Source organism: Eubalaena glacialis, chromosome 19 (assembly GCF_028564815.1).
Source record: "Eubalaena glacialis isolate mEubGla1 chromosome 19, mEubGla1.1.hap2.+ XY, whole genome shotgun sequence".
NCBI lineage: Eukaryota > Metazoa > Chordata > Mammalia > Artiodactyla > Balaenidae > Eubalaena > Eubalaena glacialis.
The window spans coordinates 56,871,885-56,886,361 of NC_083734.1; the positions used below are offsets into that span (position 1 = coordinate 56,871,885).

At 43.1% G+C, this 14,477-nt stretch overlaps 2 protein-coding genes across 2 annotated transcripts; both read left to right on the forward strand.

Annotated features, from left to right (window-relative positions):
* The first annotated feature begins 10 nt into the window (after positions 1–10).
* Positions 11–4,880, forward strand: ATP5PD (ATP synthase peripheral stalk subunit d). The gene is made up of 6 exons (XM_061176848.1): positions 11–100; positions 1,683–1,813; positions 2,097–2,193; positions 4,164–4,235; positions 4,474–4,536; positions 4,680–4,880. Exons 2-6 carry the CDS (start codon positions 1,692–1,694, stop codon positions 4,809–4,811), a joined length of 486 nt encoding a protein of 161 aa, XP_061032831.1. The 5' UTR covers positions 11–100; positions 1,683–1,691; the 3' UTR covers positions 4,812–4,880.
* A 7,674-nt stretch (positions 4,881–12,554) lies between these two features.
* Positions 12,555–13,392, forward strand: LOC133080728 (hepatoma-derived growth factor-related protein 3). Its single transcript, XM_061176847.1, has one exon. It carries the CDS (start codon positions 12,650–12,652, stop codon positions 13,259–13,261), a length of 612 nt encoding a protein of 203 aa, XP_061032830.1. The 5' UTR covers positions 12,555–12,649; the 3' UTR covers positions 13,262–13,392.
* The last annotated feature ends 1,085 nt before the right edge of the window (positions 13,393–14,477 follow it).

The window sequence follows — 14,477 nt, forward strand, 5'->3', positions numbered from 1 at the left end:
GCCCGCCCCCTTGGCTTTGGGGCTGGCTGAGGGGAGGCTTTCCGGTGACCCACTTCCGTTCCTTGGTGCTGTGGACTGTGGGTCTCCGGGGTCGGTGAAGGTGAGTGGGGTTTGGGGCTTTGGGTCCGACCCCAGCGGGTTCCTCTGCTCTGCCGCCTGCAAACCTCGGCCCGACCCTTGTCGCGCCCCTACCGAGGACGCTGGGTCCTGCGGTTGTCCCGCTGGCAGAGTGTCCCGGCTGTAGCTGCTGCTCCGCGCTCCCTTCCTTTCCCCTCCCCCGAGCGCGAGGTCGCAGGGGCCAGTCTGTGACCTCGCCGCCTCTGACTTAGGCGCTTCCACTAACCTTGTCTCGTCCAGCCCGACCCCAGCCTGGCCGACTTCAGTAGTCCGGTTTGGAGGCTGCGGAAACGTTGCCGGGAGATAGTTTTAGCTTGCTGAGTGACACCCAGCAGGCTGGACGGCTGTGCCCTTCCCTCCTCCTGAAGGTTTCAGCATTCGAGCGTGTGGAGCTTTCAGAGCTTCTCAAGTGCAGGGTTCATTTACCGATTCAGCAAATATGCACTGAGCACCTCCTGTGTGCAAGATCTGTTCTAGGCGCTGGGGATTCAGCGGTAAATAAAAGACAACAATCCATTTATGAAGCCTGTCTTCTGTGCTTGGAATAGTCTCTGTAAGGGCACTTATTTCTCTGGTGTATTTAAAGGTCACCTGCCCCTCACCTCCACTCCAGGAGACATAAGCTATCCTGAGAGTGAAAGGAAGCGGCAGGTGTTGGACAAGTGTCTTGAGATCCTGGGGAAGATTTCTTCCATCTTCCTTGTGATCCACCCCATAGCTTGCAAAGACCTTTGACATTTCAGTCTTTTTCCTAATGTTTGACATTGATCTTATTTAGTTTAAGTTGACTATTTTCCCATATTCTATCCTGGTTTAAAAAAAGAATGGCTGTAATCACTTTCCATCTTCTCTCACATTCACACATGTATTGAATACCTCTTTTAAGCGTATTGCTAGTATACTCAGGGTATGTGCTAACACTGCAAGGGATCATCAGACATGGATAGGAAGGTGCAGGTGTATTACTAATCTAACAGGGAGGGGGTAGAGAGCCCCTTAAGTTTGTATAAGATTGTAGAGCAAATTGATGTGCACAATTAACATCTGATATTTTTAACAGCCTTCTTAGGTAAGCAGGGCTATTATCCCCATTTTTCAGATGAGGAAAGTCTGGTCGAGAGTCTGCCCTATTTAACTAAGCCTTGTTGAAATGGGGGTATGTGTCAGGTTCTGTGCACTGGAGAATCAGTGAATAAAACACAAACTGAGTGGAAATGCATTTAAATTATTTTATGTAATGCATGACTACTGCATTAGCAGTATTTCCAAAGGTACATGGAGTGCAAACACTAGAGAACTGGGCTTTGATAAGTTAGGAGTTGAGGAATAGAGGGAGGACCATCTAGGGGGGAGAGAATATATTTATATGCCAGGTTGCACACCTTGAATTTGAAAAGGTAAATTGTCCTCCTCTTCTGATTTAGTGATCCTAATTCCTTTAGTTGACAGATATACCCACTCATATGATGCTGAACTATTTCTTAAATACTTGAATATTTCTAAGATGCCCTTCAGACGATTCTCTCCAAGAGCCCTGTTTTGATCTGACCAGTTTTATTTTCTAGGATCTCTAGATGGCTGGACGGAAACTTGCTCTAAAAGCCATTGACTGGGTAGCTTTTGGGGAGATCATACCCCGCAACCAGAAGGCTGTTGCTAACTCCCTGAAATCCTGGAATGAGATCCTCACCTCCAGGTCAGTACCTTGCTGAGAGGGAGTGTCTTAACCTGTCACTTAATGTGGAAACAAAATGTGCTTTGGAATTGCACATGAATTTTTGATGTTCTTCCGGCAGAAAGTATAAAGAAATCCATGCATTTTCCAAATGCAAGTAATTTTTTTGCATTCCTTTGATCTCCCTCCAAGGGAAGAGTGTGATGATAGCCCCAGGCCATAGGAATAAGGAACAGGGAAATTGCTGTGTGAATTTTTTGTTGCTCATGGAACAATCTTAACTTTTGCTTTTCTACGTGATCAGGTTGGCCGCCCTGCCTGAGAAGCCACCTGCCATCGACTGGGCTTACTACAAGGCCAGTGTGGCAAAGGCTGGCTTGGTGGATGACTTCGAGAAGAAGGTGAGACTTCAGGCAACTAAAGCTCTGGTCTTGTAACACGTCCTACTTGGGGAGCAGGACGGTGGAGAATTACACATGCAGGATGACAGGGAGGAAAGAGGGGTGGAATTAACACCCAGAATCCAAAGGAGGCTCAGGAGAGATGGGTGTGGCCAAAGGTCTTGTGATGATAGATTTAAATGGTAAATAGGTGCAGAGACTTCAGGGTTTCTTCATGCAGCAGGTTTCTTATCCAAGGAAACAGTATGGCAGAGCCTTAACCCGGGAGCCAGAGGGCTCTTGAGTTGGACGTTTCTGCCCAACTCTGAGTTCCTTCTTAGCTCCCCACCTGTCTCCTTTTCGAACGAACGTAACATTTTTTTTCTACCCTTTTACTGTTTTCCTCTTTTCTCTGCTGTCTTTTTTACTGTCCCTTGTAGCTGTGATCTCTTGCTCACCTATCCTCTTCTGATGTTAAATTTCAACATCCATAGTTTGTTTGTTGTTTCGGCGGTTGCTTATTGAGGGCCCACTCTGTGCCAGGTGCAGTGCTACGTGCTGGGGCCACAACACTAAGCTGTCTTCGAAGGAGACCACCTCCTCCATCTCCATTATGCGAACGTGATTTACGCCAGTCCACTACGGTTTCTTTTAAAAGAGAAATCAAGGGACTTCCCTGGCGGTCCAGTGGTTCAGACTTTGTACTGCCACTGCAGGGGACACAGGTTCTAATCCCTGGTCAGGGAAGTAAGATCTTGCATGCCGTGTGGTGCAGCCAAAAAAAAATAAATAATAAATAAATTTTTTGAAAAAGATTAAAATCAAAGAGATTTTATATGTTTATCATTAGAGAGCATTGTTACACTGTAGTAAGTAATGCTGAACCATAGTGCAGTGAAACCCGAAGTAATACATTAGTAGAAAAACAATAATTTTCTAAAGCTGTGATCTGGGTAATACAGAGTTGCTACTCAAAATCTAATAAAGCTCTTACTTTGTATTGTGAATTACAGAACACTACTTTTTTTTCTTTTTTTTTTTTTTGGCTGCGTTGGGTCTTCGTTGCTGCACGCGGGCTTCCTCTAGTCGCGGCGAGCGGGGGCTACTCTTCATTGCGGTGCGCGGGCTTCTCATTGCGGTGGCTTCTCTTGTTGCGGAGCACGGGCTCTAGGCGTGGAGGCTTTAGTAGTTGTGGCATGCGGGCTCAGTAGTTGTGGCTCATGGGCTCTAGAGCGCAGGCTCATTAGTTGTGGCGCACCGGCTTAGTTGCTCCTTGGCATGTGGGATCTTTCCGGACCAGGGATCGAACCCATGTCCCCTGCATTGGCAGGCGGATTCTTAACCACTGCGCCACCAGGGAAGTCCTAGAACACTACTTTTTATAAAGCCATATTTTTTTAGGGAAACTTAGGAGTGACATAGAACTGATAAATGTGTAAAGTAAATTTTGCTGGATTTTTGTATATAATCATCTCTAGAACTCTGGACATTGAGGATTCCTTATGCTGTGGGCAACTTCAAATACTTTCCAATTCCAAATATCTCAATGAATGAGCCTTGTCTTTTACAAATATATGCCAAGCTGGGCAACATCAATGGATTTTCTAAAAATAACGTAAACGTCTTCTGTTCAATGTTATTTGAGTGCAATAAAATGCAGAATTCTTAAAAAAAAAAAATCAGAATTTCTTTAGAACTGCAGGGTTCTTTGAGGTCATCAAGTCCAACTCTCTTTATCAAGTGAAGAAACTGAAGCTCACGGTAATAAAGAATTGTCCAAGGTCTCCAGTTAGTTAGTGATGGGGCAGAGAAGAACCTTGAGCTTCCATTGGTAGTCTAGTACTCTTTCCACTACGACGCCCTAGATGCATGCTGGTTTCCTCCCCAAATGGAGAATGTGCTTTTATATGCTCTATTACGATTAACAGCTTTGAGCCCTTTTTGGGGGCTCTTGGTTATATTAACGACAACTCACTGTCACTGTTTTGTAGTTTAATGCCCTGAAGGTTCCTGTGCCGGAGGATAAATATACTGCCCAGGTGGATGCTGAAGAAAAAAAAGATGTAAGTATTTGAGGCTCTTATTTATTCTAAAATTCTCTTAATTCCTGACAGTTCTGTTTCTTCCTAGTAAGGTTAAGGTGGAGTGACTTTAAAGGATCAATAAAAAGGAATGAACTATTAATAAACGCAATAACATGGATGAACCTCAAAATAATTATGTGAGTGAAAGAAACCAGCAAAGGAGTACATACTGTATGATTACATTTCTGTAAACAGAATTTCTCCCTTCTCTTAAAAGGTGAAAATTTGTGCTGAGTTTTTGTCTCTCTCTAAGACCAGGATTGAGGAATACGAGAAAGAGGTAAGGATGAGCCTTGGCCTTTGCCTATATTTCCTCTCTTTCACGGCCACACATCTTTCACCTAGTGGGGGTAACCTGCCTTGGATTCTTTTTTGCATCTCTGCAGCCCTATTTATCTTAACACAGTTCCCGTCTTTTTCTAGCTGGAGAAGATGAAGAACATAATTCCATTTGATCAGATGACCGTTGAGGACTTGAATGAAGTCTTCCCAGACACCAAATTAGATAAGAAGAAGTATCCCTACTGGCCTCACCAGCCAATTGAGCAATTATAAACTTGAGTCTGGGAGAAAGCTCTGGCCCTTGAATTATAAACTCTGGACATTAAAAATAATTGTATAGTGCTGTGTGTGTCTGCTCCTTTGCGGTTGAGATAGTTAAACTCTGGAGTTACCTCACTGGGAGCGGAGTTTTTGTTAAAATGGAAAGGTATGCCCATAGGTGTGTGCTGTTGCCTAATGGTGAGGGCCTGTAGGAGCCAATTACTGAGCCCCCAGGGCTGCTGAAATCTTAACAAATAACAGTAGGGTTGATGACAGTGTTTTTCACTGGAATATGGTAAAGAGGAATCATTATCTACTGATTGCCTTGAACTTTCTCTTTGCTTTCAAACCACTGATTCCTAGGGAGTGCTTCCTTCTATGTGTCCATCAGTAAGTCACATGCAGATGTAACAGCAGGGCGAGTAGCAGCAGGGATCTACTTTTCTGTGCTTCAGCTCTTCAGTATAAATGTGGTATAAAAAGAAATTTTGTCACAAAGTTAAAACCTGTTATAGCTTTGTATATGAACACAGGAAATTATTTTAATTCCATCGTTTCATTAAAAAAAATCCTAGTATTGACTGTAGTTAGCAGGACTCCTGAGCAATGCCAGGAAATGTAGGTGGTTTAAAGTAAGATGAGGTGGTGGGAAAAGTTCTATTGCCCTTGAAGTCAGAGGACCTGGTATGCCTATTGCTTATGCCTGCCCTTGGCCATTTAGTTGCTGGTTCTAGACTAATCGTTTACCATCTCGGGACTTTCCTTTTCTCATTTACAAACATCACGATTGTAATGAGAATTAAATGAGATAACCTGGGAAGTTTCTTGGTAAGAAAGTGATCTAAGCAAAGGCATCTGGCTTGATATGGCTTAAATCCTGTAGGAAAAACCTACCGAGGGGCTTCCCTGATGGTACAGTGGTTAGAAATCCGCCTGCCAATGCAGGGGACACGGGTTTGAGCCCTGGTCCGGGAAGGTCCCACATGCCGCGGAGCAACAAAGCCCATGCGCTACAACTACTGAGCCTGCGCTCTAGAGCCCGCGAGCCATAACTACTGAGCCCGCACGCCTAGAGCCCGTGCTCTGCAACAAGGGAAGCCACCGCCTGCGCACCACAACAAAGAGTAGCCCCCGCTTGCCATAACTAGAGAAAGCCCATGCGCAGCAATGAAGACCAAAAAAAAAAAAAACCTACCAGGGGAAGGGTAATGTGCACAGGCCAACAATTTTGTGACACTTCCACCAGAGATTCCAGAATTTACTGGAGAAGATCAACAGTTGCTGATAACGCTCAAGAAAGTAATGTAGTCTTAAAGGACATAAGCAGAGGAAGCCTGGGGCACCATCACCCCTAATTTGTAGGGCAGGGGCTAGGCCGAAGGTAAACTGTAATTGAGGGGCAAGGCATGTTCCACTTAGAGCTGCTTTAGTCGTATTATAATCTGATGTTCAGCAGTAGTTCTGCCAGAAGGACTTTAATGCACAAAACGAGTACCATTCGCTCCCTCCCCCCAGGCTGTGAAACATTGAACTGGCAGCCAGCCATCCAGCTGAAGATCCAGGGATTCAGACAAGTGAAAACATGGGAATCTTAGAAAAGGCCATTGAGTTTGCTTTTGGAGTGTGGTTAGAACGTGTGTTCAAGGGAAGAACCAATATGAGTCCTATGAAAGTTTTGTATCATAAAGGGAGGGGTCCCTAGCACTTGAGGGAGAGCCTCTGGAAGACTCACAGGAAGAAACAACAGTGAAAAACTGACAACGTGCTTTCAGTCCAAGGCATTTAGGAAGGATTGGGGCACTTTTAAGTTTTATATCCTGAATCATTTGAAGTTTTTGCATTGAGCATGCATTGATTTTACATTAAAAATAATCACTAGTAAAATAGGATTATGGGGCTTCCCTGGTGGCGCAGTGGTTGGGAGTCTGCCTGCCAATGCAGGGGACACGGGTTCGAGCCCTGGTCTGGGAGGATCCCACATGCCGCGGAGCGGCTGGGCCCGTGAGCCACAATTACTGAGCCTGCGCGTCTGGAGCCTGTGCTCCGCAACAAGAGAGGCCGCGATAATGAGAGGCCCGCGCACCATGATGAAGAGTGGACCCCCACTTGCCGCAACTGGAGAAAGCCCTGGCGCAGAAACGAAGACCCAACACAGCCATAAATAAATAAATAAACCCAAAGTTTAAAAAAAAACAACAAAAAAAGAATTTCCTCTTTAAAAAAAAATAGGATTATGCTTTTCAAATCACAAGAGAGAAAAGTACATCCTATATGGCAAAAGTTAAAGAAATCAGCAAAAACATAAGCATAAATACAGAACCAAACATACTTAGGATGATTATGGATCAGTAAAGTCCACTATTAGAAGACAAAAATTCAAACTGGGTCAGCTAAAATCCAACTACAAGCTGTCCATCCTTTAAAAAAAAAAAGGTAATTCCCTGGTGGTCCAGTGGTTAGGACTCGGTGCTTTCACTGCTGGGCTGGGTTCAGTCCCTGGTGGGGGAACTAAGATCCCACAAGCAGAGGCGTGGCCAAAAAAAAAGTTAAAGAAGGATACATTGGCTATATCAAGGGTTCCAACTCCTTACTCTAAAAACTGGCATTGAAGGAAAAAAAATACGCATTTATCCTGCTTTAATTTAAACAATGGTATTTCAGGATAAACTAATAGACCTAGTTAATGATAGAAAGTTCTTTACAAACTATGTGGAAAGAAAGCAACATTGGAAAAAGCACTATTTTGTAATCCCTAATGAAATACAGTTGACCCTTGAACAACACGAGTTTGAACTGCATGGGTCCATTTATATGTGGATTTTTTTCAGTAAGTACATACTACAGAACTACACCATACAAGGTGGGTTGAACCAAGCTTGGTTGAATCTGTGGGTGGGTAGGGCCAACTGTAAACTTAGATTATTTGACAGAGGAGGGTCAGCAACCCTAATCCCCAAGTTGTTCAAGGGTCAACTGTAGTTTATTCAGGCAAAGATCATTAATGGATGAGACCATTATATGAAAGTTTGATGAAGCACTTGACAGTGATCAGGCTGTCACCTCCTGATGCCAAGCTCATATTATGTACCTTCTGACATACTATATTAAATACACAGCACAATTTGAAAGTATTTTTGCCAAAAAGTTGAACCTGAATTTAAAAATCAAGGCATTAAAAGTAACTTCCAATTTAGAAGAAATAGCTGGGATAGAGGAACAAGTTAAATGACACCACAAAGAAGATAAATCCAAAATGTGGGACATTTTACAGGAAATCTGACCTTTTGTTTTTCAACATGTCAATGGCATGGGGCAGGAGAGGAGGGAAGGAGGGGCAGCTTTAGGTTAAAAAGCGACCCAGGGAGGGGGAAGGGTAAGATGTGACAAAGTGAGAGAGTGGCATGGACGTATATACACTACCAAACGTAAAATAGATAGCTAGTGGGAAGCAACCGCATAGCACAGGGAGATCAGCTCTGTGCTTTGTGACCACCTAGAGGGGTGGGATAGGGAGGGTGGGAGGGAGGGAGATGCAAGAGGGAAGAGATACGGGAACATATGTATATGTATAACTGATTCACTTTGTTATAAAGCAGAAACTAACACACCATTGTAAAGCAATTATACTCCAATAAAGATGTTAAAAAAAAAAAGCGACCCAGCATCCAAATCCTGTGTGTTTGGACCTTATTTGGATCCTGATTTGTACCAATCAACTGTAAAAAGATAATTAAGAGATGATTATTGAAGTATGTAGGGATAAAATGATGTGATGTCTGGGATTGCTTTAAAATACTTTAAAAAGGGCTTCCCTGGTGGCGCAGTGGTTAAGAGTCCGCCTGCCAATGCAGGAGACATGGGTTCGAGCCCTGGTCCGGGCAGATCCCACATGCCGCGGAGCAACTAAGCCCGTGTGCCACAACTACTGAGCCTGTGCCCTAGATCCTTCGAGCCACAGCTACTGAAGCCTGCGCGCCTAGAGCCCGTGCTCCACAACAACAGAAGCCACCGCGATGAGAACCCGCGCACAGCAACGAAGACCCAACGCAGCCTTAAATAAATGATTTTTTAAAAAATACTTAAGAAAAAGAAAAGGATAAAAGGGATTAATGGAGTGAATGCAACAAAATCTTGATAACTGATGGATCTAGGTTGGTTCATTTACTATTCTCAGTTTCTGGGTATGTTTGAAATTTTTCATAATAAGAATTTTTAAAGCATGGGCAAAAATGTAGATTTATAATATTACTATCTAGCAAAGTAGAATTCGAGACAAAAACATGACATGGGTCAAACGCAGCTCTTAAATAATAAAGGAAACCATTCACATGAAAAAAATAGTGATTGGAACCTTGATGTACTGAAAAAAATAACATTAAAACCGTATAAAGCAAAAAAGTTAAAAAGAAATTTCTAGAAACAATTTGTAAAGATTTTAACATACCCTTCTATTTTTGACATTTGCAAGACAAGTGAGACTAGAGCAAACTATAATAAAGACTCATTTAATAGCTTATATACTAAATTCTATGTCATACGAACAGAATAACTGGAAACCGATAACATTAGACTATAAAGAAAGCTTCAAATTAAAAAAAAAAAAAGAATCTGCAGTATACATCGACTGCTCCCAGAGCAAACATTACATAAAACCAATAATTAATAGCCACAGTATAAACTACAATAACACAAAACAATACAGAAATGCAGCCACTTGGAAACTGAAACTCTCTCTCCTAAATCTTGGATCAATGAGAAATCAAATATGTAATTACAGAATGTTTGGAAGAAAAAATAACATGAACATTTCATATTAAAACAAAGCAAACTGATGGCATTAAATTGTGTTGTATAAAAACATTTCATTACACAATACATTTTGATTACAGAAAAAAAATCAGAAGATATAGATAAGAAAAATAGAAAATACTGAAAAAATTAATAAATTGGGTTATAAATTAATACTCTCATATTAAGTATCATAAAAAGCTAAAGAATAATTAGATCAATGGAAAAGAACAGAACGTTCAGGAAAAGTCCATACCGTATTAGGATTAAGTACAGTTTACCCCTGTACAACCAGTATTTGAATTGCAGCTCACTTTCACGCAGATATTTTGAACTGTAAACACTACAGGTCTACATGATCCGGGTTGGTTGAAGCTGAAGCTCGGCGCCCCTAACAACCCCCCACCCCACCTGCGTTATTCAAGGTATATGCATATAAGTATTTACTAAATAATCTAAGTAGCATTTTGAATCATTGAGGAAAGGCACTGATCTAAGTGTTTAAATATTTGTAAAACAGGAACAGATCCTTACTTGACACTTAAAAATAAATTCCAGTTACAGATGTAAACGTTAAAAAAAAAAAACTCACAAGAAACAACAGGAAAAATTGTAGGTGAATATTTATATAAACTTCAGGTGAGAGAATTTTTCAAACACCAAAGCAGAAACCAGAAACTACAATGAAAAAAATGGATAGATTTGGGCGGGGCAGGGCGGGGAGCGGGGATCAGGCACTTGGGGATCCTGCAGGCATCTTCAACTTGAGATAAGCAGCCCTGAACTCATCCCTTCCCCATCTGTCTTGGGGGGGGTGGCACCATTGTCCCCCCAAATCCTGGGCACCATCTTGGGCTGCTTGTCTCCCTCATCCCACAGCAGTTAGGAACCAGATCCACAGATTCCATTTCCTGAACATCTGTTTTATTTCCTTCCTCTTGGTATCCCTGCTATCGCCTCCATTCATGGTTTGCTTATTTCTTCCCTGAACCATACATCTTTCCCTAAGGGGTCTCTCTGCCTGCACCCTCACCTGCCTCTAATTCATTCTTTTTTTTTTTTTTTTTTAAATATTTATTGGAGTGTAGTTGATTTACAAGGTTGTCTCTAATTCATTCTTTTTTTAAAAAATAAATTTATTTTTGGCTGCGTTGGGTCTTCGATGTTGCTCGCGGGCTTTCTGTAGTTGCGGCGAGCGGGGGCTACTCTTCCTTGCGGTGCACGGGCTTCTCATTGCAGTGGCTTCTCTTGTTGCAGAGCATGGGGCGCGCAGGCTTCAGTAGTTGCATCACATGGGCTCAGTAGTTGTGGCTCACGGGCTCTAGAGCGCAGGCTCAGTAGTTGTTGTGCACGGGCTTAGTTGCCCCAGGGAATGTGGGATCTTCCTGGACCAGGGATCAAACCGGTGTCTCCTAGCATTGGCAAGCGGATTCTTAGCCACTGCGCCACCAGGGAAGTCCCTCTAATTCATTCTTTACCGTGCTGCCAAGGGGATCTTTTCAAAATGCAAGTATAGTTATTTTGCTCCTCTGCTTAAAACCCTCTGCCCGCAAGATCAAATGTAATTTCCTTACTCCAGGGTTCTCTCTTCGTACACTGTTCTCCTTCCTCCATTACAGCCGTAGCAGATTGCTAACTGCCCCTCTCACACGCCCCTTACCTTCAGACATTTGTGATTCCGGTTCCTAATCCTAGAAGGTTAGGAAAATCTAGAGGATTCTAGAAGATTCTCTGTTGAGTGCCAGTACTATACCTTAGTCATATTTATATTTCCCAGGGCTTAGCACTGTGCTTGGCATTTAGGAGAATCTTAATATGAATTCCTTATGAATGAAAGAGAAGAAATGTAAGATGAAATTTGAGCCTTCAGGGGTTCACGTCTGATAGGAAAGTATCACACAAAAACCTTGAATAATGGAGCAAACTAGTATCATAGTAAATGGTGATGACCATGACTTACAGAGCACACACTACGTTCCAGGGACTGTCCTAATCACTGAGCATAAATACTCCTCACAATAACCCCATGAAGTAGGTAGTGTGTCACCCAAGATATTAAAGAAGTCCTCTGAAGGTGACAAGATTACCAATGGTACCTTTGCCATTCTGTACCCAGAAGCCTTCTGACTACTCAACTAATAGTTTCCCATCACCCTCTTTATTTTGAAATCCTCCTGGTATTAGTTTACTGTCTTTTCTCTCACTTGAATGTAAGCTCCGTGGACGCAGGGCCTGGAGGATGGTTTTAGGAAGAAGTGAAGCCTGAAGGCCAGAAGGGAAGCAGTAGCCCCAGCTTTGCAGGCTAGGCCTGTGATGCTGCAGCCACGCGGCAGGGCTTGGGAGCCAGAGAGAGCTGGAAAGTAGCATCCCTAAAACTTGGAGGCTGGCTTAGAGCAGAGAGAACAGGAAGAATTCTGGATGACTCTGGAGAAGGGAGAGGGGGATTCTGTACTTCTAGTTTGTTATTTCTTTTTTCAAAAGTAAAAGGAATGGTGGTTTTTAAACTTTTTTGGGTCAAGGACTTATGAAAACCTGATGAACAATACAGCCTCTCCCCGAGTAAATACAGCATCCCCAAAGGGCACACAGTGCGCTGGTCAACTTGGATGCACACCCATAGCTCCTCAGGGCTTCAAGGTTAAAAAAAAAAGATCCGAGGAGGAATTCGGAGGAGGCGCGAGGCCCGGTGCTCGCGCCGCGCCCGGGAGCCCGGGAGCCCGGGAAAGAGGCCGCCGGCGGCGGCGGCGGCATGAGGCAGGCGACGCGGCGCCTGTGAGCAGCGCGCGGCGGCGGCGGGGAACCTCAGCGCGGGGAGAGCCGAGCGGCCGGGGGCTCCCCTCCCCCGCTGCCGGGCGGTGATTTGCCGGGCCTGCTGCGCCCCCCGCCCACCCCTCGCCCCAGCCGCCGCCTCGCCGCTTCCCTTCGTCGGAGCGGCCGCTCGTCCGCCCGCCCGCCCGGCGCGAGGCCCGCGGGGAGCGCGGCGCAGTCCGTTGGCCCGCGGGGGGGCGGCCTCCCGGCATCTTCGCGTCGCCCAAGGACGACCAGGAAGGGGAGCGGCCGGGATGGCGCGTCCGCGGCCCCGCGAGTACAAGGCGGGCGACCTGGTCTTCGCCAAGATGAAGGGCTACCCGCACTGGCCGGCCCGGATTGATGAACTCCCAGAGGGAGCTGTGAAGCCTCCAGCAAATAAGTATCCTATCTTCTTTTTTGGCACCCATGAAACTGCATTTCTAGGTCCCAAAGACCTTTTCCCTTATAAGGAATACAAAGACAAGTTTGGAAAGTCAAACAAACGGAAAGGATTTAATGAAGGATTGTGGGAAATAGAAAATAACCCAGGAGTAAAGTTTACTGGATACCAGGCAATTCAGCAACAGAGCTCTTCAGAAACCGAGGGAGAAGGCGGGAATACTGCAGATGCAAGCAGTGAGGAAGAAGGTGATAGAGTAGAAGAAGATGGAAAAGGCAAAAGAAAGAATGAAAAAGCAGGCTCAAAACGGAAAAAGTCATACACTTCAAAGAAATCCTCTAAACAGTCCCGGAAATCTCCAGGAGATGAAGATGACAAGGACTGCAAAGAAGAAGAAAATAAAAGCAGCTCTGAGGGTGGAGATGCCGGCAATGACACAAGAAACACAACTTCAGACTTGCAAAAAACCAGTGAAGGGACCTAACTACCATAATGAATGCTGCATATTAAGAAAACCACAAGAAGGTTATACGTTTGGTTGTCTAATATTCTTGGATTTGATATGAACCAACACATAGTCCTTGTTGTCATTGACAGAACCCCAGTTTGTATGTACATTATTCACATTCCTCTCTGTTGTGTTTGGGGGAAAAAAGACATTTTAGCCTTTTTTAAGGTTATTGATTTAATTTCATGTTATTTGGTTGCATGAAGTTGCCCTTAACCACTAAGGATTATCCAGATTTTTGCACAAGCTTATACAAGTCTAGGATCCTTTATCAAGGCAGTTATGTTCATCAGTCTCCTGCCTTTACTCCACCATCACCAAACACTCAGTTAAATATAAATTAGCATTTTTTAAAATGACCACTCAACATAATGCTTAAGGGATTTCCTCTCTGTGACAGAACCCAGGAACCAATTCCTAGATACACAATGTTGGCATATTGAAGATAAACTTAAAATTGTTCTTCAGTTTTGAGGCCATGTGTAAAGTTTAATCATATTGTAAAATATCTATTCCGTATTAGAAATAGCTAGTTGACAGCTTATACTTCTCAAAACTCATGTTGTTAACGTACACAAACTCAGTTTCTATATGTGAAGTTAGTGAGTCTTTTGTGTTACTCCAAAATAAAGGCAATGATTTATTTTTTCCCAGTCTCAATACAATTTGAGCTAATCACTCAAGCTGGATACTTTACATTTTAAAGCTGGAATCAGCAGTAGCCCTATGGGAAGTAAGACAAAGCATTGACTTTTAAATATAGACTTTTAAAATGATCTGTTGTTTTCTTTTGGAACTAGAATTAGAATAGTTAATACTCATCCACAAACCATTATTATGTGTACATTATTGTTGCAATTGTGATAATAGAAAATTTTATTTATTTTTATGCCAGCTTATATTGTGAGAACACATTTAGTCAGTTTGGGTTTTATCAATCCTGTTATGCTTGTCCTTGGAACATCTTTCGCGTATTCGAGGTTTGTAGTTGAAAAGTTTACTGTAAAAAAAAAATCAAAAACAAAAAAATGTATTGTTTTTACAGAATAAATTTATTGGAATGTGAAAAAAAAAAAAAAAAAAAAAAAAGATCATCCCTGGTCAGAAAAGTACAATTAAAACAAAAATTAAACATTTTACCAAAGGATAATTATATATATATATATATATATACACACACGCGCGCACACAC

Bases quoted from the DNA above. Each gene is read 5' to 3' on its own strand.
- LOC133080728 (XM_061176847.1), top strand. From the start codon at position 12,650: ATGGCGCGTCCGCGGCCCCGCGAGTACAAGGCGGGCGACCTGGTCTTC.
- ATP5PD (XM_061176848.1), top strand. From the start codon at position 1,692: ATGGCTGGACGGAAACTTGCTCTAAAAGCCATTGACTGGGTAGCTTTT. The intron at 2,194-4,163 runs GTGAGACTTCAG...ACTGTTTTGTAG, and splicing joins TGGATGACTTCGAGAAGAAG to TTTAATGCCCTGAAGGTTCC. The intron at 4,537-4,679 runs GTAAGGATGAGC...GTCTTTTTCTAG, and splicing joins TTGAGGAATACGAGAAAGAG to CTGGAGAAGATGAAGAACAT.